General features: G+C 42.1%; 1 protein-coding gene across 1 annotated transcript in view; it reads left to right on the forward strand.

The window, feature by feature from the left end:
- SLC9A8 (solute carrier family 9 member A8) overlaps positions 1-27205 on the forward strand; it is a 489369-nt gene that overhangs the window by 398053 nt on the left and 64111 nt on the right. The window contains exon 11 of the mRNA XM_085619441.1: positions 15050-15166. Coding sequence (XP_085475567.1) covers positions 15050-15166 — 117 coding nt within the window. The remainder of the gene's footprint in view (positions 1-15049; positions 15167-27205) is intronic.

The following is a 27205-nucleotide window of genomic DNA, read 5'->3' on the forward strand; positions in this document are numbered from 1 at the left end:
ACAAACTACCTTTTAAAAACATTAATAACAATCATACAAACAATACATAATATGCGCAGTTTAAATATAAATTAAAACACATAAAGATAATTAAAAAGCAATATTTTTCTCAACTATATTATTAAACGCGATATTGACAACACAAATATTTTTGAAAACGATACAGGCCATAATGTTTAAGAACTTAACAGTAATTTGGAGGATGCTGACCTTCGTGTTGTGCCTCATGTTGAGTGGACTCTGTGAAATGGTTCCAGTCGAGTCATTTTACTGTCAAATGACACGGATGTTATTATTGTGCTACTTAGATTTGTTGCAATGTTCATAAGTCAAGGATTGTCAAAGTTATGGATAGATTATGGAACAGGCGAGAAAAGACACTCAATCCCACTTCATATTTTGTGCAAGAAATGTGACCCAGAGATGCCCAGTGTTCTTATAAAGGCACATATTCTTACGGGTGATGACACTGAACAAAATCGGAACAAAGCTTTGAGCTTTAACTGCTGAACCTGTGAATTTTCTAAAAGGATTTGCTGAGACAGAAGGAGAATGTGACTTCAAAGATGTGGAAAAATACCTTGTGCCTGACTGGAAAACGAGTTCTCACTGTCACATATTTGATGATCTTCAGTACAGGGAGATCAGCCCAACTAAGTGACCTTCCACCAACGTCATAATCTGTGCGTTGACACATTAAAAGAGCGTTATACTTGATCAGAAAATGTGTAAATGTTTTGGATCGTGCATATGTAGAGAAAGATCTGTGTGAATTTGGTCGGAAATATATTGATGGTGTGTTAAAACCTATACAATTTCTAAAGCCTTCGCCCACAGAACTTAGATGTTCATGTACTTGCAAAACCTGTGCTACAAAAAGATGTCCCTCTCAATATGCTCTTCTCCAATGTTCAACTTTCTGCAAATGTACCACAAGTGATTGCCGATACAAATAAATAAAGTTAACTATGAAAATGTGTCTAAAACAGGAGTGATGATTTTTTTTCCGTATTCAGATCATAAACATTGTTTGGTGTATACATAAAAATATCAAAAACCATTATTTGTTTTATTTCTATATATTTCTCTTCTTCCTATATTATACCTGCCATTTTGGAAAATGGTGGAGGCGTTGCACTGAGGAGTTACTTTCTGTCTCCATAAGACTACTTGACCTCCAAAACCTATGTTTTGACACCAAAATGAAGTATATCAATCTCATGGTTCCTGAAATATTACATCATCACTGCAACACATCTACAATTTTCTTAAATGCTGTCCAGAAATATTTCGGCCAGATTAGCAATGTCTACCCAAGCTCAATTACTTCTCCAATGATATAAAAACACAAATCAAAAATGAAAATCTCTGGACAACAATTTCTCTTTACAGACGCATATCAAGGGACCAGGACTATATAATCTAGGAGAATCAAATCAGACATTTCCTGATATAAAAAGGCATATGGACCCATTACATCAATTGCCACTTTCTTCCATGGCCTTTCAGCCCCTTTCAACAAACACAACAGGCCATGACACACCTAAGCTGTTTTTATTACTATTGCTTCACACTTGACATCCACTCACCCATCTCTCAATCTTGGCATCCATCCCCAGTCTCCCAAAAATATTCACTGATCCTCTTCCTCGTACCTGATATGCCACAATGTCCTTTGCATTTCAAATCAACACATTTCTTCCTTAACTAGGTAGAAAGCACTGCATTGTCACAACGGCTCCTGCCATATGTTCTTCTGGGAATTTTTACAGTAAGGCAAAGGCAATGCGGGGGATACTGAGAATTAATATGTTGAACTTGATGGGAGAAATTGTACTATAACTGGCTAGTCTAACCCCTGGTCCCCTGCACATTGGCCCCCCTCTTTTGGTCCCCCCCCACGCCCTCTCCCTCTGTTCGTACCCTTGGCATCAAAGTCAGCTCTGACTTAACCATGCACAGCCAGATCAGCTCTGTTGTGTCTTCATGTTTCCTCTCCCTCCGTCTTATTCGGAAAATATCACGCTTTTTCACTACCGACGCGCTTAAATCCATAGTCTTGGCTTTAGTCATCTCACGCCTCGACTATGGCAATGGCCTGTACGTGGGTATCCCTTCCCACGAATCCCGACGTTTACAGGTCATCCAAAACCAGGCTGCCCGTCTCATTCTCTCCCTTCCCAAATCCTCGCACATTACCCCGGTTTTGAAATCCCTTCACTGGCTCCCCATCCGCTTCAGATCCCTTTTCAAACTTGCCTGCTTTGCTTTTCGCGCCCACTCCCGCTCTGCCCCTGCCTACATCACTTCCCTCATTTCTTCCTATGTTCCTAGTCGCACTCTCCGCTCTTCCTCTCTCTCCCTTCTTCATATTCCCCGCTTCCGCAAATCCAGATCCGGGGGCACTCGTCTTTCCGTCTTGGCTCCCCAGTTCTGGAATAGTCTCCCACTTCATCTTCGTTCCATTCCTATTTTCAGCCACTTTCGTAAAGCCTTAAAAACTTTTCTTTTCTCTTTGGCTTTCCCCCCCTAGGTTCCCTGTGTCTCCCTCTGTGATTTCTGCCCCAGGTCCCCCAGCGCCAGGAAGCCGCTTGGCAGCAGTGCGCTTTATTAAATATTGTTTTCATTTCATTTCATTTCATTTCTAGTACATATGTTCAACCGGACATCTTAAACACTACCTCGTCAATACATTCCTTGACCTGGGAAGCCTTAACCTGGTGGAGTAGTCTCTGCTGGAAGAAGACTCCTGTTGGAAGGAGACGATTTACTCCAAGGACACTTGACTCCTGCTATTACACAGGAACTGGAACTGCTCTCCGAGGGTTAAGTGCTTGGCTACCTGTTTGTCTGCATTAGGGAAACAAAATAAAGACAGGCCCCAGCTTTAAAAGGGGTCAACTATCCACAGAGTGCTGCACCTTTTAGGAGACCTGGCTGTAGCGAGACATATATATAAGGCTGACCTGAGGAGCCAGGGGATGCAGACCGACCAGAAGGAACTCTCCCAGCAGTTGAAGAAAAGTGAGATTTAGGGGCCAATTAAGACTTTGGCGGTTTTAGCCCCAGCCCATCCTGGTGGCGGTTCAGAAAATACCACCAAGCTGGCGGCATCCCGCCCGTCGTATTATGACTTTATCGCAGGGCTGATGGTGTGTGAGCGGCGTAGTCATGGCGTGTACGCTTCGGCTCTGGTAATGAGCCTGAAGCCATTGCCGGCGATGCGACACTGCCTCAAGCCAGTCGGGTGAACTGCTTCCTTGTATTACGTTGTTCAAGAGAAACAGTGCGCACACCCAATCCGAAGGCACTGGAGGTCGGAGGTCAAAATATGAGCACCAGTTACACTTACCCTAGAGGCAGGACCCCCCCCCCATAACCTGTCTTTCTGGACTCTCTCTGCCTCCCCCACCCCCACTGCGGGAGCTCTGATATCAGCGGTTTGGAGGCAGTGTTCCCGCTTACTTCATAATCTGGCGGTCGGACCGCCAAGGAAAGGGGTGGTCGGACTGCCGAAAAGCGAAAGCGGTTCCCTTACTGCTGAAGTTGTAATCAGACCCTGAGTCATTTTTTCCACCAGTGGAAGACTGGGACAAAGTGCTGAGGGTTGCCCAGGAAGGTTGTACCCTATACGGCAGAAAACAAAAATGGTACTGAACTTCTAGCTGCAGTCAAACCAGGTTCAGCAGAACCATGCAGTTAAGGTATCAGTGCCTCATTGGAGCCATGCTTGGCTACAGCTTCTAGCCTTGCCTAACTCGAATATTTTGACTTCCAAAAAAGTAGCTTAAGTTGACTGAAACGTGGCATTGCGGCCAGTATGTCGAACCCTTGAACCACCCTTGGTGGCCATGGAATTTAACTTAGTTTTACGTGAAGCTTGTGGTGCCAAAGGCAACAGCTGTACCAGGCACTCAATGATTACTTATCCAATTTTGTTGGAACCTTCCCAGCTACAGCTTGTGACCTTGCTCCACTAGAAGATTTTGGCTGTCATTTCGGAGAATATTTTGTTTTGGCTTAAAACTATAAAAGTTTCCATAGCTGGTTCACCTTATTCAATTGTAATTATATATGTGTCTTTTTGTTCATTAAAGTTTTCTGTGTTTTCCTAAATTGATTTGGGGATGTTGTTTTGTTTTCTTGACTTTACAATTATTAATATTAACCTAACACAGATTTATCTAGGGTTGTTTGCTGCTTGTGCCACAACTGCCAGGAGTGAGCAGAGATTCTTTCAGAACTGTATCTGGTTCTAACCAGATTATTTACATTAAGTTTATGGGGGTCACTCCCTCCAAAATTAATAACTACTTTTCTGATGGCCAGTAAGGAATGTTATCGACCGAATAGGGATGTTGGGGCAGCTGAAACAGAGGCCCAGCCTGAGCCCTGTCATAATTATAGCTGTGGCATCTACTGCAAAACAATTCTAACATGATAATGGCTATTAGTGGTAAATTTGTGGCCCTCGCATGATGGTGTCCATCCTTGATACATTGTGGATATACTTCACCTAATTCTTAATTCTCCTGTCATAGTGTTACCCATCTGTGATATTTTGTGGTTGTTCTTGACATAATAATGGCTGTCCTTGTCCTGGACCAGTGAGTTATTCCCTGGTTACATTTGCTCACCACAGGCATTAATGCGCAAACTCAACTGTACCAAGCACTTGAATTTCCTGCTGTAATATCACCAGGAAACTCATTTTGATTGTGATAGCACATGTCTCCTTTATGTGTGCCACCACTGCCTTTTCCTGCTTTGAATTCTGCTGAAAGTTGAGACAGCCTTTGTCCTAATAGCCTCAGATTGGGCCTGGAGAGTATGGTACCCGGAGCACCTGTGCATGAGCATGTGCCCTCTGATCAATATACCACTTTGGGAAGACCCACTGTCTCTGCAACCTACACCTCCATGTATGGTGTTTGAGCATTGACAGTTAAATGCATTCACTGTCCTGTCCACAGTAGTTGATATTTTCTTTGCAGCGTGACTCGCTTAGAAAAATGTACGCTGGGTGAAATGTTCTGCCTGGTGTGGTGCCCATACCACCTACCCATGCAAGCCAAACTTTCAGAAGTGTTGCTTCTTTTATCATTGGTGCAATATGACCTTGCAATGGACATGGTTAAGAATTATGTGTCTATCCTTAATACATTTATTCATTTGCCTGATAATCCCTCTCTGTTAAATCACAGTGTGTTTTATCAAAGGTCTGACTCGTGTTTTCCCCGAAGCTATTCGTAATTCCTCTATGGGACTTTTCTTATATCCACTCCTTTTAAGACCATGCACAGCTGCCCTCTGCGTCTACTGATATTCAGAATAATCTTCCTAATTCTCATCTCCTTTGCGCATCGCATGGTTGAACTGCAGGTGCTCTCAATGCAACAGCTCTTCACCACCTTCTTTCCAGAAAGGTTAGTGCTGAGGACCCTAGCAGCTCGCTTTTCCAAAGTTGTTATGCCTGTCTAACACTCTGCCAAAGTTTTTCACTCCACCACGTCCTTCAAAGGAGCAGTAGAGGCTGCATTGGCTGGACTCTAGAAGGACATTTAGCTTTTGTATTGACCACACAAGGGACCATCATGTGGGCGACAAAATTTGCTGAGTTGGCCAAGAATTGACTTCCTAGAGGCTGGGGTGCTAATTTCAGCAGGTCCAAGCCTGCTATGATGGCATTGGCAAGCGGGATACGGTTTCTGGACACCTGCCAGACTGCTGTGTTGATGTTGGTGCACACATTCTCAAAACACTACTGCCTTGACAGCCAAGTCTGACAGAAGGGTCATTTGACCTGCTCCGCTATGCAAGTCTTTCTGGTTGAAGACCACACCACAGACCCTCCAACCTTGTGGAGGTACTTCTATGGTATATATTCTTTAGGTGAGGAATCCACAGTGAGATGTATCCATCAGAAGAACAAGTTACTTTCCTTCGGTAGTGCTCTTTCTGGTGGATATTGAATCTAACTGCAGATTCCTCACTGCTCTGCTGCCTCCACATTCTGTGCAGAGGATTTCTGAACATCATAATAAGGTTCCAAGTCAGGTTTTGACACACTGTCACCAGTAATTATTTTCCTAAAGCTCTGTATTTGGGGTCATGAAAGTAGAAAGTTTAGGAAACTGACTTTGACGCGTAAGGGTGCAGCTAATATGCATTTCTGCACAGATAACTCCGAGGCAGAACGGATCCGCATGTTGCCACCCAACGATGAGCTGAAGCATTGCTGAGAAAAATCCAAGAATCCAGCTTGGTGCCTGGAAGTATTCTTCAACCAAGGAATACGCAATTAGATTGTGTCCACCAGAAAGAGCATTACCAAACATAAGTAACATGTTCTTTTAATTTCAACGATAAAACACAATTGCTTGTTCTAGTTTCTTTGTAGTGCTTTTGTCATTCTGCATCTAACGGATAAAGCTCGACCGAAAGAGAATTAAATAATTACCCCAGCACTTTAAATTGCAATATATAAAATATACATTTCTTTAGGGCTAAATGAAACCTACGCTGAAAAGAAATACATTGTATATTTAAAGCATTGAGCCACGCAGCAAAGTATCTTTCAGATAAAAGGAATAACTGCTCAACTCATACAGACTGTCCATACTGCAATGCAATGGCGAGCAATCTGTTGTTGAAAATAGCGGTCCTGCTTCTTTGCTATGGCTATGTGTATTGAGGGAAAGAGCAACAATTCTCAACAGGTATTATTACGCTAGACAATTAAATTTGTATGTCCAAGACATCAGACCGGAGGGAAAAAGGAAGACTCTTGAACAATGTTTAAAGAATGTATTTAGGTCAAAACATCATTTAAGTGTCATTCGTAGAAACAAGAGAAAGCAAATTTACAGTTGTATCAGCACTGTAGAAATACATATTTGAAGCAAAAAACAATAACAACCCAAATTGCACTTGGTGCTGGATGTGAAGGTGAAGGTGGCGACACAAGTGACAATTGTGAAAACAGCGACGGCGGCGCAAGAGAAGTGACAAGTAATGTACAGTGAGAGCAAATTGTATAAAATACTGTGGTAGAGGAAATAAATTGATTATTCTTTGTAATTCAAGACAATCATTTTGAAAGGAGAAAACCACAGGAGAAATGTTGCGCGATTAATGGCGCTGAACGGTGTGTATTGAGGAGCAGCTGGCAGGGAACATACGCAGCATGGAGTGCTCTTCTGAGTGCCCCAGACAGTTGGGGGGAGAAGCACCTGGGCGGGTTCACTCTGTGAACGTTGTCTCAGCAGAAGTAAAGTAGTCCATCAGGTATTGCAATGCATAGGAGACGGAATGATACACAGAAAAACAGTAACATAGGGTGTGAGAGTGATACCTCTATGTCTGAACTCAAAGCCTCCTGTATGTGTATTTTTAAGAATGTGTAACAGTAAATAAAGAAATGTAAAGTATGTCAGGCTGGAGAAATATCTAAAAAAGTATTTTTCTGGTGCTATCAGGAAAACCAAATAAATGCCCAGAAGAAAATATGTTCTGGAAACGAGCAAATGTTTCTGTGAAGCACTTTTTGCAACACAGAATTCTTAAAGGAGTATTTATTGCGAAGTATAAACACCAACAGTACAACTCCTGGTACACATCCTCTCTCTCCTGCCCAGATCCACTGTCCGTTCTGCACAATCCAGAATGTTGGACACAGCAGTTGTAACTGAAGGAGATTCACAAAAGTAAACATAGCAAACACTTGCACATACAATATAATTAAATGTGCTTAAAGAGACAATGCCTATTTACAGTATCTTATACAATTAAGTAAAATGAACAATAAAAGACCAACACATTTCCCCCCCTAAAACAAACAAACAAAAACAAAAAAAAGCTAGCATGAACTACTGTCACATTCAAAATCAGACATGCATTTGGGTCTTGTACGAATTGTTCTATTGCGTCCATCTCCCTCATTACTATTTCTTGATACACAATCATTCACATTCTTCCTCACAGACGCATCTGGGCAATGTTCTGGATCAAACTCAGAATGAAATTCCAAATCTTCTCCAGGATCAATTTCACTGCTGTTGGACACCTGACCTGGAACATAACCATTACAGCTGGATTCATAAACCTCACTGGATCCCTCTTTGTCCAACACAACAGTATATTCCTTCCTGTTTACCACACAGCAACCATCCGCATACACCGCTTCCTTATCAACAGAGCTTTCAATATCACCAACATCCTCAAAACCCAAAGCACGACTGTTTGAATTACCAATACTTCTGGTATAAATTTTGTGGTTACCCTTGAGAAAGGCAATTCTCTTCAGATTCCACACTTTCCTATCATTAAGACGAACAGCATTGTGTAAAATATCCACCACTTGCAAAGGTCCGGAAAATTGACTACTGCCTTTCTTAACCTTCCAAGGAATTATCATTGTAACCCAATCACCCTTAGCAATCATAGCTTTTCCTGAACCTCTTTTACAATCATTTTCTTCTTTGTATTTCCTGTGTTTCTCCATAATTGTTTTCCTCCCTTCTTCAATGGGTACCTTAAACTCTGTGCTTTTTAAAAGCCATTCAGTATTACATTTTGTCCTGGCACTCCTAACTCTCATAACTTCAAAAGATGATGCCTCCAAAGCCTCATGAAAAGTGGTCCTATGAATCCGAACCACTTTGTGAACTTGAATCCCCCAATCTACTCTATTTTTAATTGCCATTTGTATTGCTGCTTTCAGTACCCTGTTAACCTCTCAATCATACCATTACCACTAGGATCATACAAACACCTACCCTTTTGAAATAATCCTTTGCCAAAATAGATAAAAATTGGACTCTATTATTTCTGATTAATTGGAAAGGTAAACCTCGTCTACAAAGCTGTCATCAATAAATCGCAAAACGTCTGCAGAATTAACACTTTCCACCATCCTCACATTTCACTATCTTGAAAAAGTATCAATCATGGAAATAATATACTTGGTGGGTGAACCTATCGGACCAATAATGTCCACAGCCACCGTATGCCAAGGTTTTTTTTAGGTATCATAGGCTTGCACATGTTAGGTCTAAGAGTTTTTAGAGATTTGTCTGCATTAGCGCACCACAGACAATTCCTCACCAATCTATCTGCATGTAAGTCCATTCCAGGCCACCAATACCGCTTTTTGACTCTGTTTGGTCTTTATGATCCCTAAAAGGCCTTCATGAGATATTTTCATAACGCTATCTCTTTGGTTAAATAAGGGAATAAATCTCACCCCTGAAGACCATGCCATGATTTACAGATAATTTGTTTCTGGTTTCCCCAAAACATTTCCACTTATCATCCATAGAGCTTTTCTGGGGCCACCCACGTACCGCAAGAACAGTGAGTTGCTGAAAAACACTATCTTCCAAATATTTCTTCTTCCATATCTCTTCCATAAACCTAGGTGCACCTTGGTCATGAATAAATGCAATATGTATCCTCCCATTTATTCTTGGTAAACTCCTGTATTTGTGTAGGCATGCGGGAAAAAATCTACCAACACGTTACTCTTTCCTGGAACATATACCACCACATACATACAATCTTGTAAGTGCATGGACATTGTTTCTATCCTCACAGATGCCTTAAAGAGTCCTTTTGTATTTGGCAACTTGACCGGAGGTTTGTGGTCACTAAGCACAGTGAACACCACCCAACCCTTTATTGCTGGCATCTACAGTGATGACATTGTCAAGTTCAGGATTGTAACCCTTCAGCACTGGAGCTTTAGTGATAGCATTTTGGATGTCTGCAAATTCTTCCTCACAATTCTTCGTCCACGCCAACTTTGCTTTGTTCTTTAAAAGCTGTCTAATGCTGAATACTCTACTGGAAAACCCTTTCACCAATTTAGCATAAAATTCCACAAGCCCCAAGAAAGACCTTAGCTCATCCTTATTAGAAGGATGTGGGGCATTCTGGACTGCCTCCACTAACATAAGTTTAGTGGCAACACCATCACTGAATAGTGCGTGACCTAAACGTACTGCGAAATTAAATTTTTCATGTTCTACAGTCAGACCATTATTCTCTAATACACTCAGCGTATCTACCAACACATCATTGTGTTCCTGCCTATCCTTCTCAAAGACAATGATGTCGTCCTGAAAACATTTAACTCTAAGGTGTTTCCTTAATAGTTGATACATTAGTATCTGAAAAATAGCTGCAGCCGATGCTAATCCATAGGGCATCCTTTTGTATTGAAAACACCCCATGGGAGTGATAAAGACAGTATATTGTTTACTTTCTTCCACCAACTGAATCTTGTTTTATGCAGCTGATAAATCAATGGTGGTGAACCATTTAGCATCTTTAACTAAAGCAAGCATTTCTGAAATTTTTGGAAGTGGGAACTTGTCATTAACTGTGTTGTTGTTTACATGCGTAAGTTAATACAGAGTCTAATTTTACCATTACTTAGTCTTGCAACTACCACTGGAGAAATCCATTCTGATCACTCAATGAGTTCTATTATATCCGTACTGACTAATTTGTCTAACTCTTTCTCCACTTGTTCCCTCGCTATATTGGTAATATTTCTGGCCTAATGTGTCTTAGGACATGCACCATCTTTTAACACAGTGTGATGTTCAAACCACTTTAATTTGCCAATTCTACCACAGAACATCTGAGGAAATCTTTTAAGCATATTATCACTCAAAGTTGCACTCTCAGCCACGATCAAAACTGGATCAGGACTATTAGAGTCTAAAAAAAATATATGTAAATCACCTTGGTCCCTCTAGCCTAATACTGAAGGCCCTTTCTTAGCTACATAGAGTTTTCCTAAGGACTCTCTGTTCTTAAATTTGAAAACTAAGTTCCTGAATTCAACCAAGTCTGTTCCTTCTCCCGAGTAGCCTTCCAGATTAATATACAGCTCCAGAAGTATTTTACCAATCCTAGACACAATTTTGGAATTCCACACTTTATTAATAATCGTGAATGGGGACCCAGAATCAGCATACATATCAACTTTCACACCACCAATAGACATTGAGCACATAGATTTATTTTTTTACTTCAATTGCTATGTCTTTAATGTTCAACACGAACATATCCTGTTGGTTTTTATCCTGAATATTGCAATGGATGACTTTCTCCACATAATCGTCCTCTTCACTGGAGATAGGTTCTTCCACAGACTTAACCTTTGATCCTTTTCTGCTCCTGCATACCTTAGCAGAATGCCCCATTTTTTTTTTGATTTTTTTTTTTTATTATTTTCAAAGCAACCACACAATACAATTGCTCAACGCCCTCCATCCCCCATCGGAGAGTTTATACGAAACCGTGACATCAAGTGTACAAAAGAAAAGTCAACCGTGACATCAAGTGTACAAAAGAAAAGTCACCCATCCTGCGCAGAGCTCCCCCCCACCCCCTCCCTCCCCCACCCCCTGTCACTGTGCCTCCGTCTGCCAGCCCTCGTCCTGATGCGTCCCACCCAGCTCCATGAATCGTGTATGAGTGCTCAAACCTTCCCTAGGCAACTAAGCCTTTCCCCCATGGCTAACCACACCTCATGCGACCTGTGCACTCCACTGCTCCCCCCCTACTCCCCGCTCACCGTTTCCTCCTGTCGATCAGACGTACTCCCGTCGCCCTCTGCTTCAGACATCAGCCCCTGAAGTTCCACCACCAGCGCCTCCCATGCCCGGGCCGTCGCTAGTGCTTTGTCGTCGTCCCTCCTAAGAGCTAATTGCAACCGGAGGGTGCCCTCTGCGCCTGCCCATCGCGCGAACGCCGTCCTCCACCTCCTAAAGCTAGGCCCCACCCGTGACTTCCAATGCATGGTCAGTTCCCTCTTGGCCATGATCAACCCTAAGTCGTAGAACTTACTAGTAAGCTTCGTACGGCGAGTGTGGGGAAACCAAAGCAACAGGCAGGCCCCCATCTCCGGAGCGATAGAGCGGTCCGTCACCCGATTCAGGCAGTTCATAACCTCTTCCCAGTAGTCACCCAATTGCGCGCAGGAGCAAAACATATGGCGAAAATCAGCCCCATCCCCCCCGCAACGTGGGCACTGAGAGTGCGTACCCCCAAAATATTGCAATATCTTAACCGGCGTCAGATAAGCCCTGTGTAGGGTAAAAAACGGAACCAGCTGGAACCGGGCATTACGCGTTCCCTTCCAGGCCCGCCGCACCAATGTGGACCACATCGACTCAGGGATGGGCTTCTCGAGGTCCGCTTCCCATTTAGCCCTCAACGCGTCCAGGGGCTGCAGGCATGCCGTCGACAGTCTGCGGTAGAGACAGGTAATCGCCTTGGACGTCCCCGCCGCCATAACTACGTATTGACAGCCCGTGGCAACCGGCGGCTCTGAGAGCCCCATATTCCAATGTCTCTGTAGGCCCACTACGAGGGCTGCGTGAAGAAGATAATATCCCCGTTGGAGCCCATAAGAGTCCTGCAAATCCTGGAAGGGCAACAACACCCCTTACCTGAATGAATCGCCCACTACTTGTACGCCCAGCTCCTCCCAAACGGCTGGTCCCTACCAATCGCCGCCGTGCGGGAGCGCCGTGCACATGCCCAGGGGGATTTCCGGGGCATAAGGGTGATCTCCGGCGGCGCTCTTCTGACACCAGTTCCAGCACAACCTAAGGGTGCGCTCCTCCAGAGTGAGTTGAGCAAGGTCCATCTTCTGCTGGAAGACTATGAAGGCGAGTACATGACGCGGAATCAGCCTGCCCTGGGGACCCTCCGGGCCTCTATATTCCCTATCCACCGCCTGTGTGAGCCATTGGAGTTGAGCCGCCAGATAATACCATTCGAAGTCCGGGACTGCCATGCCCCCCTCCGCTCTCGGTCGCCGCAAGGTGGTCAACGCCACCCGCCGCCGTCCCGAGCCCCAAATGAAGCCCGCAGATAGCGCACGAAGCCGCTCGAAACACGATGCTGGTATCCATATGGGCAGGGTGCGAAAAAAATATAGGAGGCGTGGCAACGCCACCATCTTCAGTAACGCTACCCTCCCAGCACACGAAAGTGGGAGCGTACTCCAAAACCCTATGCTACCCCGCAAGCCCCGAATGGCTCTGCCGACATTCCCCTCCAGCAAGTCAGGCTGGGAGTGGTAGATATTAGCAGAATGCCCCATAACACCACGTGCAGAACATTGTTGCTTGAGTGCAGGACAACATTTACTCAAGGCCAAATGGGCACTACTATCACAAAGATAGCATTTTAAGCCTTCCTTCTTGACAAAAGTATATGATTTAGTCCCACTCTTTCTAACAGGTTCAGTAGTTTTCACATTCTCTTTTCTGTTTCTATTGTACAATTTATTGATGTTGTATATTGTTTCATCATTACCCTCTCGAATCAGCTTTAAGTACTTTTGCACTACGACTTGAAATCTCAACCTTCCTAACAATAGCTAATATATCATTAAGGTCTGAATCACCATTGATCCACAATCTTTCTTGAATTGCAGTATCCACAGTATGCATCACTACCAGATCCCGTATAAATTGCTCTTGCAGATGATCAAATTTGCAATCACTCGCTAATTTTCTCAAAGCGGCAACATATTCATCCACTGACTCACCCGGCTCTTTCTTCCTTTGAAAAAATGGAAACCTCACAACGCCTATGCACACCTTAGGTGCAAAGTAATTGTCAAAATCTTGTAAGGTAGTATCAAATACATTCATATCTCTCCCACCAGCAGACTTAATCATTTGCTTATACACTTTCAGACCACCAGGTCCTATAGAATGTAGAAATAACTTATTTTTCCTTTCTGGTTTCTTCTTACCATCCTCACCTATGGTGTTGAGGAAATTAAAAAAATAGGATTTCCACTCTACCCATTTCATGCATGGATTACCACCAGCGGGCCAGAAAGCCTGTGGGGGTGCAAAGCAAACGTTTGTGTGGCCAAGGTGTTAGAAACAAAGGTGAACGTACACAAAAAATAAAAGATACAAAGCAAATGAGCAGAAACACAAAGGAGTACAGATTAGGAAAAAAAAAAAATCATAATTCAAAAGAAAGCAGTGTCCTGTCTTCACCCAAAGGATATATCCAACTAAAGTGTGCCTTTCACTTGTACCAAGAAACTTCCAAGCGGAGGGAATCTTAAAATAATGACGAAACGTCGATCGTCGCTGAACCTCCACAAGCTGAGTGGAGCAAGAATAAACAACTTGCAGCAGGAATCTCCATATGCTGGGAGAACGTGTACTACGGTTGCTTAGCAACAATCATCAATACACAGGTGACCCTCTGACAGCAGCTTGCAAATGCGTGTGTTATATAGGAGACACGTTGCGCCTAGAATGCATGGAAAGTTACAGGAGCGGCTGGGTGCCACAGCCTATCAATGCGCTGGAACATTGACAGGTAAAAGATGCTGGTGCTGGAGGGACGTTGGAATGCCAAACAAAGAATGTTGATGAAACAAAATGCAGGCAAGCAGGAATTTCTTTAAAATTCCCTTATACCAATGCCAAAACGACATCAGGGGCGGGGCGTAACAAACCCGATGTCGGCTGAGTAAATCCACGAAACGTAAACCCAACAAAATCCAGGACGACTGCACTGTGCATGCCAGCCGAAAAATGACCAAAATGAAGTAAAGCAGGCCCTCTGGTGTTTCTAGAAATCGTCGCCAATTTTGTAAAGTACTCTCGCAACACAGAATTCTTAAAGGAGTATTTATTGCGAAGTAGAAACACCAACAGTACAGCTCCTAGTACACGTCCTCTCTCTCCTTCTGCCCAGCTCCTCTGTCTGTTCTGCACAATCCAGAACGTTGGACACAGCAGTTGGAACTGAAGGAGATTTACAAAAGTAAACATAACAAACGCCTACACATAAAATTTAATTAAATGTACTTAAAAAGACAATGCCTATTTACAGTATCTTATACAATTAATTAAAATGAACAATAAAACACATTAGTTTCCGATTTTCAGATACCTGTAACTACTGTTTGACTGTGTTAATTTGTTATTATTTGTATTGTATCACTCTCCTTTGAGCTGATGCGTATTTTGATAAATGTTCTCTGTCTCGACAGGTATCATGGCCATTCTGTTTTCCGGCATTGTGATGTCTCACTACACACATCACAACCTCTCTCCTGTGACGCAGATCCTCATGCAGCAAACACTGCGATCAGTGGCATTCATGTGCGGTATGTATCATGGCCAAGCTTGAACGAAGGAGAGCAATGGTCGTAGAAACCTCATGCTCACAATCTATTTAATTTGAAGTGCCTTGGAAACATATGGCAGCCCTATGCAGTTCAGTTACTGTGCGGATTGTGTCTTTAGCCTCTTTGCCAAATGTGATGCCACTGTCATTGGGCACTTTTAAAGATGTAAGGCAGGAGCTGTTGAGAGGGCTCGGGTATGTACTATACACTGGGTGTCACCGCAGTGGGAAATATTGTTTGTCCACCAATCACTCAAGCCATTCCATGTGATGCTAATTTCATCTGAGAATTCTTTGTGCCCTAACAGGATGGAATCCTGGATGCAGTGTGACTGTGCCTATCGTAGAACAAACTGTTCTAAATATTATAATGAATTTAAACACTTTATATAAACATTCCCTCTGTCGGCAAAAATAGCCAATATTCTCCTTTTATGAATTGTTATTTATTATTGTTTTATGAGTCACATAACATGTAAATGTTTTTACAATGCACATATTCCCATAATGCAAAAATAAAACCAATGAATTTTCATTTGTTGATACACAAACAAATTGTATTCTGAAAAAGTTTGAGAAACTTGACATTTGACATTCAATACAAATATTGATACAAGGCCCGATGCATTTCGGGACTCCTGTGTCCCTTTTGCAGGGCCAGAATCTGAAAATAAAGAATACTATTTACATTCATGTGAATTGATTTGATACTAAGTTGTTAGTAATGGAGAGACCCTTTATCCAGCAACCGAAAAGGTGCCACATTTATAAAGTATTCTGAAAAGTAAAGAGGCCATTTTTACTGATCGAATCAAAAGGGACGCTGAATATATCATAAACCAAGTTGTCAAACTGGTGCTTCAGATGGGTTTTTAAAGAGCGGAATGTGTTTGATAGAGGTACGGAACAAGAATCTGGTACTATCCCACGATGCAAGGAAAGGTCTAGAATGCGTCTGGCACAAAAGTGCTATTACAAGCCGGTAGGTGCTCCTACCTGTCGTCTTCTGCTGTACTCCAAGTGATGCCTAATGTATGTGAATAATCATAATATATTGATTAATGATCATGGGTTATAATGTGTGCTGATAACAGTACATAAAAGGAACAAATATCACTTACCAAAGTCAACAGTCATGTAGCGCCTGTTCTTAATATCTAAATTACTCGGGTGATCAGGTCAAAGCATATGTAGCTGTAAACAACAAAGAACGGGGATGATGTGGAATGGTGAACAAATTGTGAGCAGGATGTAGTATCGCGCTAGGTAACGTTGTGCTTACCCACACTGGAAGCCGGTCGAACATGGACTTTGTATGGTGACACAATATCTTGCCGATATCCTATTTCGAACTGTCCGTGACAAAGAAATAGATAAACGTGAGTGGAATACTCCCATATGTGAAAGATAATGTTGAAAAACGAACATAATGCGATAATTGTTCTTACCGAAGCCGGCGAAACCAGGGACGCTCACAGTCTTGTTTAAAGCAGATGCAGTCACTAGTCTGTCTAAAGCGGGATTACAAATACGGAACTACGCGTGTGATACGTAACTTGTTATTGAAAATTGAAAAAGGACTGTAGGCTAAAAACTGCAAAAAGACGAACTCGCATATGAAACTAACAGAAAGACTGTCTTGTAGAAATGCCAATAGAAAAATAAGCGCATAAATCTAAACTTCTAACAAGAATCCAGATGACAAATGGATTATTATATGGACTTGATGTGCTCTATAGCAAAGAAGGAATATTATCAAATGACTGAAATAGCTGCATTATCCTTGAAGCCATATGTATAATATGGTAAACTGGACGTTCGCTATATTCACCATCTGATCGGGAATTAGAAATCAGAAAATGGAAGCCATGAATATGATACGCTATGGTGTGTAGACTGAAAAAACATCATATTATTGGAACACGAAGGTGACGGAAAAAAATATTTCCTCTCATCCCACTAAAACATCGCAACGGACGTCACCTTCGTGTTCCAATAATATGATGCTTTTCAGTCTACACACCATAGCATATCATATTCATGGCTTCCATTTTCTGATTCCGAATTCCCGATCAGATGGTGGATATGGTGAACGTCCAGTTTACCATATTAGACATATGGCTTCAAGGATAATGCAGCTATTTCAGTCATTTGATAATATTCCTTCTTTACTATAGAGCACATCTAGTCCATACAATAATCCATTTGTCATCTGGATTCTTGTTAGAAGTTTAGATTTATGCGCTTATTTTTCTATTGGCATTTCTACAAGACAGTCTTTCTTTTAGTTTCATATGCGAGTCCGTCTTTTTGCAGTTTTTAGCCTACAGTCCTTTTTCATTTTTCACTAACAAGTTACGTATCCCTCGCGTATTTCCGTATTTGTAGTCCTGCGTTAGACAGCCTAGTGACTGCATCCGCTTTAAGCAAGACTGTGAGCGTCCCTGGTTTCGCCCGCTTCGGTAAGAACAATTATAGCATTATGTTTGTTTTTCAACATTATCTTTCACATACGGCAGTATTCCACTCACGTTTATCTATTTCTTTGTCACGGACAGTTCGAAATAGGATATCAGCAAGATATTGTGTCACCATGCAAAGTCCATGTTCGACTGGCTTCCAGCGTCGGTAAGCACAACGTTACCTAGCGTGATACAACATCCTGCTCACAATTTGTTCACCATTCCACATCATCCCCTTTCTTTGTTGTTTACAGCTACTAATGCTTTGGCCTGATCACCCGAGTAATTTAGATATTAAGAACAGGCGCTACATGACTGTTCACTTTGGTAAGCGACATTTGTTCCTTGTGTGTACTGTTGTCAGCACACATTATAACCCATGATCATTAATCAATATATTATGATTATTCACATACATTAGGCATCACTTGGAGTTCAGAAGAACACAACAGGTAGGAGCACCTACCGGCTTGTAATAGCACTTTCACACCAGACGCATTCTAGACCTTTCCTTGCATCGTGGGATATTATCAGTTTCTTGTTCCATACGTCTATCCTACACATTCCGCTTTTTGAACACACATCTGAAGCACCAGTTTGACAACTTGGTTTATGATATATTCACTGTCTCTTTTGATTCTATCAGTAAAAATGGCCTCTTTACTTTTCACAACACTTTATAAATGTGGCACCTTTTCGGTTGCTAGATAAAGGGTCTCTCCATTACTAACAACTTGGTATCAAATCAATTCACATGAATGTAAATAGTATTCTTTATTTTCAGATCCTGCCCCTGAAGAAGGGACCCAGGAGTCCCGAAATGCATTGGGCCTTGCATCAATATTTGTATTGAATGTCAAATGTCATGTTTCTCAAACTTTTTTAGGATTCAACTTGTTTGTGTATCAACAAATGAAAATTCATTGATTTGATTTTTGCATTATGGGAATATGTGCATTGTAAAAACATTTACATGTTATGTGACTCAAAAAATAATAATGAATAACAATTCATAAAAGGCGAAAATTGGTTACTTTTGCCTACAGAGGGAATGTTTATATAAAGTGTTTAAATTCATTATAATATTTCGAACAGTTTGTTCTATGATAGGCACCGTGCACACTGCATCCAGGATTCCATCCTTTTAGGACACAAATATTTGGTGCATGTGAAGTCAGCACATCGCAGCAGTGCAGCACCCTTGGTTTATTTTGTAGGAAATTGAAAGGTTAAAAATGTGATTATTAGTTGAGAGTGCTCCTCTAAACCCCAAGTTTCCAATTAATCTGAGAATTCTTCACAATTCAATGTATTCATTTACCGTATTTCCCACGCCTTTTTGTTATTGTGCCATTCTGTAAACAGGGTTTGTATTTTTATAATGGCCCCTCTGTTAAGTATTCCACAAGGCGTTGCATATGAAGGCATTTATTTGTCTAGAGATACTGCAAACACAACATAATTTGTTCCCATGGGTTTTGTTTGATTGCATTCTGGTTTGCTATGGATATGGCTGTTGTTTTAAAGAAAAGGGCACCGGTATCATGGTCATTTTGACAGAAGACAGCTTTATAGAGAAAATCTGCCAAAGCAATTTGCATTTCATAATCCGTAAATTGCATGTTTTCGTTCTCGATGTAACATGTTCACAAGCAAAAGACAATTAAATTAATGTTGCCCCACAGCGTTTGTCAATTACTTGGCTTCTTGGCACTGCTTAATGTTGACCTCTGCAGTTGATGAAAGACTGTTTTTTAAGAACCACGGTTATAATTTCAACATTAGTCATGCCTATCTGTTTTCGGGTAGTTGATGCGGCTGTTCTGGGAGGGCATCTTGTAAATGTGACGAACATGGCCCCCAGTAAGGTTGGAAACTATTGCGGATGAGAAAGTAGGGGTCTAGTCTTCTGATTTTTGTATGTGATTTTGGTTATCATATATGTATCTGGTTGGACAGAGCTAATCATTGTTAAGTTCATGGTAAACTAAAGTGGATTCCACTTCTTTTGAGGTTGTTCCCAAGCAGTTAGACCAGCTTTATGTCTGGAAGGGCAACATGCCCCATGTGGACTTCCTTCAAACATGTTTACGTTTGATAAGGTGAGAAGGATGGACTTCCACTTCTTGTGCTTGCAAGCATTATCAGTGCTTCTTATGTTTTACTCACAATACTGAATTACCCTAATTCTTGAAAGAGCATCAACGTAGCAATGAAAGAGGTGGAAGCTTTTGTGGAAACCATCTGTTTTAATCTTATCTTTGCTCAAAGCTCCTTTTATCTGTCTTCTGGGTCAATAGCTCAACACAGAAAAGTGAATGCTCAACATGTTGTAGGCTACGTTGTGGAAGATCAGTTTTGGGGCAGCAACAAATTTGCACCCAAATAGGAAATATTTATTATGCAAATCTGTGTACCACTCAAACCCGCCGTCACGTTTTACAGAATTATTTTTCAGTAATCCTGTAGCAGGCGTGGTATATCAGTGTCCGAAGGATCTACCCTTGCGGTGGCCTCATTGAAAAGTTGAAACACTTATGTCTGATTTGTATGCAAGTCTACTATAGATATACTGTTTATTTCTTGATCATGGTGTGGGTTTAGCCAGTCACAGGAACTGCTTGTGAATTCTCGGGTAGACACTCCAGTCAGTCACTAAGCTATATCACACTTCTAGCCTATTCGGAAGAACCTCAGGTCACTGTTAGATGCACTTTTAGCACTTCCCTAAAGAAGTCAGCACCATTGATTTTTTAGCTTTATTTGCTTCTGTTCCATAAACCTCTGGTGTCTTCTTCAAATGGGTTCCTAATGTAGGAAAGAGGAATATGGTAAAGGCATGTGTAGCTTCACAGCTTTTAGCCCGTGCATTGCCATTACCTATGTAAATGGTTTTAGTTCAGATTCCTGAACACTAAATAGTAGAATGTGTCTGTTGTTGCAAGAGCAAGTACAGTGATGGTGAACTATGCATATTTTGCTGAAGACATATTTTAGATATATGGATTTAATTAGTATGGTGTATGGCCAGTCAGTGACATTTCTAAATTAAAGTCCAATGGGGATGTAAGCGTCTGGAGGAAACCTCACCTGGCGCGGAGTGGGATGATTGGTAATTGTCCTGTTTAAAAACCTCCTTCCGGAAAGAAGGTCACAGATTGTACACAGAGTTCTGGACAAAACAAGTGGGTAATTGTAAAATCCTTGACAGTGGTACAAAATGTTATTAAATATAAGAAAAAAAATTGCTTTAATCAACGTGGGTTATGGTTGGAGTATTGCATTGTGTGTCAAGGGTCTTCAAGGGTTTTGACAAAAGATGATTAGCTGTAAGATATGAAGATAAAGGACAATAACATTGATGAGGATAGAAATTCTCAATATGCTCAATATAGAAGAAAAAAAAACATTGCATGTAGAGACTGTATCAGACTTGGAAACAAAGAGCTTAGTACCAGGCAATGCATTTGAAAAGCACTGGAAGTTTAAAACACCATGCTGTGTGGCTGGATGGGACAGCATAGCACCTACTTTGTGTAGATCACATGCCAGCATATGACAACCTCGAATTTCAAGACTGGTGTGTCAGATTTGGGAAAGTATGTTTAAAAAGTAGTCAGTAGCGTTGGTAGTTGCAGACGGACAGTTTTGTGCAAAGTTGTCATTGCACTCTTTGTCTGAAACGATGAAGGCAAGCAAAATTACTGGACCATCCCAAACAAGGTTAAGGACATACTGCTGTATTATTCTGAGTCACTTCATTTGCTAAGGATGGGCTCTTATAATGAATTTGTATCTTGGTGGAGCGGAGATAATGTACGACTCAGTGGGGCGGCAGGGGGGGGCGAAGTCTACTGACGACGGAATAGGTTTCATTTATATATATTTTTTTAATTTGATGTATTCCGTCATCAGTCGCCGTCCCCCTGCCCCCTGTGCTTACCTGCACCGTCCATCGCTGGTGTGACTGTTCAGCTTTCATAGAAAGGTTAAGCCAAGAGATTTTTTCTATTTTGAGCCTTGGAAAGGGCAATCCCAAAAAATTATCTTGTGTGTTGCAGGATGCGTTTCTCATAGTTATAGCTGCACTGGCAGATGTTTGTGCCAAGGCTGAACTGTAGCCTAGATGCCTCCTTACGACTTAGGTAGGTACTCTAACCAAACATCTGCTGTGGCATCTTCCCTGGTATCAGGTCGAGCTTGCTGCTGCCTCCCAATTTTCGCTGCATCTCTTTCCCTGTTATTTTATATTGAATATTTCTACATGTAGATAAGTGTTGAGTTTTCCACTAATGTTATTGTGTTTTGCACTTGGTAAAGTGTGACTGGTCTTTTCACTCTAGCACTTTAGCAATTTACCTGTACACAGTTATGGTCCTTCCATTCTTCTTTTTTAATCTACTTTAGCATATTGACATGTGAATGGTACAGTATTCATTTATGAGGGAGAGACTTTCTGAACACTTACCATCATAAACCTCTGTTAAAGCACTGTAAAATGTGCCTCGTCGTCAGGCATCAGTACTGAAGACTTTCCCTTATCATCATGGCTGGGTTTAGTTGAACAACCAGGTTTTCAGACACTGGTGTGGACCTATGTAAGACTCTGAGTGAAACGTGATCTTATATTGTGCTCTTGTTTCAATGGGGAGCCATTGAATTGTTAAAAGGACAAGGGAGATGTAGTCCTATCTCTTGTACCCAAAAACAAAGCAGGTGACCATGTGGAGCACAGCTCTAAGGGCAGACAACTGAATTTTTGAGAGACCATGGAGAAGAGCATTTCTTTAGTCCAGTTTGAGGACTACTGGAGCCTACACTAGAGGCTTTAGGTCTCTATCAGAATTGAAATGCCTGATGCCCAGCATTAGCTATGTGTTTGTGGCCATAGGAGAGATTTGCCTTCATAGTTAACATTGATTTTTTTAGGGTGAATTTCTTGTTTTGGCATTATCCACAATGTCTTGTTTGAAGTCTAGGTGAGAACATAAGTCAGTCCAAGCTTGTAAAGAAAAAACAGATTTCTTTTGTGAGATTTGATGGAATTTGGTTTATGTGGGGGTTTTAGTGTTAGATGACATCCACTTATGGATTTTTGACCTGGGTGTTGGTGGGTAGGTAGATACAACAAAGGAAGGAAATCTTTAGATAAAGCTGGGTGCAATTTACATATAGGTGATGGTGTATACCAGACATCTTGAGGATCTCTCCTCATGGAGTCACATAGAGTTAAAGAAGATCAAAAATAGATTAGAGTTCTGTGGAAACCCTTGTGGGAGACTAACCATGCTAGAAACTGAGATCTCTATTTTAACTACATGAGAGGAGTTCAATACGTAGGACAGGAACCAGATGAGAACTGTTCCTTGATGCCCATTTGTTCCTTCAAGACCAATTTTTTTTTTTTTTTTGCAGAGTTTTATATAGCGCGAACTTGACCCGAATCCAATCAGGTATCAGAGCGCTTTACATAGCACCAGTTACGTTACATGAGGACACACATTCATTTTTTTTTCCAGGCACAGGTAGATTAAGTGATTTGCCCAGAATCGCAGGATGTTCAGCATCATTACCGAGACTCGAACCCAGTTCCCCAGGTCTGAGGTTGAGCGCCGTAGCTGTTAGGCCAAATCCTCTCTCCTTGTTGCAATTCAAATGATGACAGATGAACAGAGTATGTTAGATCCATTTATTTTCTGCTTCCTGAGGTAGACAGGGGATTGAGACCTATTTTAAGCCTCAGGTGTGTGAATGCCAAAGGACAGGTTTGAAATACTTACACTGGACCAAGTTCTGATGCAACTGCATCCACGGGGCTTGATGGTGTTCTTGGATGACACATATTTTCATGTCCCCATCCTGCTGCCTCACATGTATTCAGGAAAGTCTTGCAAATGCTTGCGGTCATCGTCAGCAAGTTTGTGATACCCACAATGTCGTACTTGAAAGCACCATCATCGCAACTGGTGTAGGTCCACCTGTGTACGACTGTTTTGTTGCTTTCCACTCTGGGCTTTTCTATCAACAAACCTCAGTCTCACCTGCAACCTGTAGGGCTGATACCCCTTCATACGGGCCGCCCTGTATACAGTGTCGGAGATGGCATTTCCATTGCAGCATTGAGTGTAGAACATTCTTGCTGTGATTCCTATGTTTCAGGCATGGGTGGTTCTGAAGCTTCTTGGTCCTCTGGCCACGGGAATACTGTTAGTGCCTCATGCTTGTTGCTATGTGTGGGCTCTGTAGTGGAACGTTTGGCTGCAGTGGACCCAACACTGGTGGTGCCTGTCCAACAATATCCGTGTCTGGGAGGAAGCAGCCGAGGATCTTCATTGGTGAATGCCAATCTGGTGTGCAGAAGACTGTTTGTTTCTTACCCCTTCCAGAGCTCACAGTTGTGACAGATGCATCATCTCTGAGCTGTTGGGGTCACCTTGAGGATATGGAGATTCTAGGGCTCTGGTCTTCGATGTAGCAGCAGCAGCATTACGTAAGTCTTCTAGACCTGTATGCCATTATTCTAAGCCTCAAAGCTCTGGAATCAGGGCTGGACTGGCCGTAGCCGGCCCCCGAGCAATCCCCCGGTGCGCCGCACGGGTGGGGGCCGGTTTTGCGCCCTGGGGGCCGATTTTGTTACAGGGCCGTTTTTGCAGCATAGCTGCAAACTCGGCCCTGTAACAAAATCGGCCGAAAACCGGCCCTGGCAAAGAGCTCGGCGGCACCCCAAGCCCTGGGGGGCCGGCAAAGCACTTTGCCAGAGCCGGTTTTGGTTCCCAGTCCGGCCCTGTCTGGAATCAAGGACATATCTGTTCAGATCCTGACAGACATGACCAAGTTCTGCTTTGAGAAGCATGGCTATGTTGGATTCTGCATTCTCTGTCTAAAAGGCCTCCGTATGGTGGTGGCTGGCCCCTCTTGATATTTTCTTGATGGTCAGTGACCTGATGGATTCCGTTCGCATTAGGGCAGAAAAAGTTGCAGGCATCGCCTAGTTCTGGTTCAGGGCATTTTTGCTGCGAGGGGAAAGCCCATGATAGATCTGTTTCCTACCTCAGATACCATGGATTGTTTTGCCTTTTGGGTCTTTGGGTTTTGAGGTTCTGAGGTTTTCTCTGGAACATGTTCTGCTTGTGGTGGAATTGGGTTTTGAGGTTCTGAGGTTTTCTCTGGAACATGTTCTGCTTGTGGTGGAATTCGGGCCTTCTCTGAGCATTCCTTTTGCTGCCCCTGATTCTGTGGGTCCGGAAGAAATTCAACATGGACAGTTTGCAGCTATTGCTGAAAGCCCAAATTGGGCCTGGAGTGTCTTGTATTCCAATTTGCTGAAACAGAGCATATGCCCTCTACTTCAGCTCCCTCTTTGAGGGGATCCGTAGCCCCAATAAAAAAGCAGGGTCCTGCACCCAAACCTTTACGCTATATGGCCCATCTGTGGAGATTGGCAGATTTGCTGCGTGGACTTGATTCTGGCCTTCTGCAAGAACTGACACATAGATCTGCTTCTGGCTAAATTTTTGGATGTACTTCTGTTTGTTCTTTTTTTGGTAAAGCAATCTTTCAGTCTGAAATGTTGTCAGTCTCTCTTCATCCAGTGGTGTGGAAAAAATGGTGATAAACTGAAATCAGCACGCAGGAGTGGCGACTTTGCGTCATCAGATTATGCAGATGTGCAGAGTAGATGAGTAATCCAAAGGTGCCTCTTCTCAAGTGGTAATCTTTTACAAAGTTTTCGATCCAATTTAGTGCCTGTGAGGATTCAAAAGGTGAGGAATCTGTGATTATATGAGGATATTCACCAGAAAGGTTTACTGAAGGGAATAAATGTGTTCTGCTAGGCAACATGGGCAGGTGAGGCAAAACCTGAGCACAGCCTATTCCATAGGGTACAATTGTGTCCTTGTATATCTGATAAAAAGCTGTTGCCATAGATGCCTTTTTTGTTGGGTTCTGAGCTCTGTTGATTTAGAACCTTACACTTGAAGGGGAATTAGCAAACCAGTTGTCTTTCAGACCCGATAGAGCTAGTAGGTTAAAGGAAAGACTACATGTGAAAGGTTAAGAGTGTTGGTCATAAGTCACAAAGTGAGTAAGAGAGACTTTAAATGAGTGAATGAGTAAGCTTGAGGGAGGGAGTAAATTAGATAGACATGATGCCTAAGAGTGAGTAAGAGCACAGATGTCTCAACAGTGTAAACAGGAGCAACTCCACATGTTTTGAAAAGTTGGTTTAGCAAGGTCAAACTGCATCCAAGACTCAGTTGACATGATGGAGACGGCTGCCCACTTGGGGCTAGCAGTGTAGCCTAACAAGAGGCTGAGACTGCTCTCTGGAGATGACTAAACTCTGAGTCAGTGAGCTAGGGACAGATTGTATTACATGGAGACTAAAAGCTGGTAACATAGCTTTAGACGCCTTGGATCTTCTTTTTTTTTTACTCTATTGACAGTTACTGGTAATGAGGCAACAATGACCTCAGTCTAATGAGTGCTGCACTGAAGGCACTGTGTATGAGACCGGAACACAGCGACTAAGATACTGATGGGTGAGATTGAAAAAATGATGATGTTTAGCACACTCTACTTGCTCAGCGTCCCAAGGAATAGTAACTGAATGGTTGTAATCCTGTGGCAAATTCTCTTTGGCACGGTATCTCTGTATGGACTATTTTGTTTTGCAGACATGCTTATGTTTATTATGTAGTTTTTACTGCCAACAGTCAGTAGTTTCTCTTCACGGTTCTATAGTCTCTGTAACATTTAAGTGCACAGAAATTCCAATGTGCCGGAAATTACTTGGTAGTATTTCTGATGGATGCATTTTCCTACTAAATGAATTCTGATGAACATTTTCTTCGGCATAATCCATTTGATAGCCAATACATCTCCAGTCACAACATATGTGATGGATGATATTTCTCTTGATTATTAGCTATGGCTTAATGTCCCAGAAATGCATGATTTGTCCTGTGCCAGAAACATGTTCAACTATACATCTGAGCAGCATTTGCACTCTACAAATAAAGAATCAAAAGGTATATAATGAGGTGTACTGCCTTACACCACCAATCTTTCTGGATGTAGTGGCATATCTTGAAATAGTGCATTATTTCATAAACGCCGCGATTCTCTCCAGAAGTTTCTTTAAAACAGATGGTGTGAGCCTATGAGGTGGAATAATATTAGTTAAATATTTACCTTTTTAGCCAATTTATTTTAAAAAAACAAAAGCATTGCTGCCACGTGGTCATCCGTAGAAAATGTGACGCACACAGTCGCATTGTGACTACTGATCAATTTTATTTATACACAGCTTAGAAAAGTATATACACAGACTCTGCACTGCTGCACACCAAATACAATAATTAGATCGAGCAATGTAATGTCCATATTGATTCTAGATGTGCCTCCTGAAGTCTGACATTTACCTTTTAGTTTCCCCTGTGTTCTTTATCATCTATCCGCATCAAGCAACATTTTCCACTACTTCCTATTTTGCTTTAGCTGGCCTATATTTAGCTTCTGTTTGTGGACTTTGTTCACTACACATATTCACGCAA

This window comes from Triturus cristatus, chromosome 7 (assembly GCF_964204655.1).
Source record: "Triturus cristatus chromosome 7, aTriCri1.1, whole genome shotgun sequence".
In the NCBI taxonomy this organism is placed as follows: domain Eukaryota; kingdom Metazoa; phylum Chordata; class Amphibia; order Caudata; family Salamandridae; genus Triturus; species Triturus cristatus.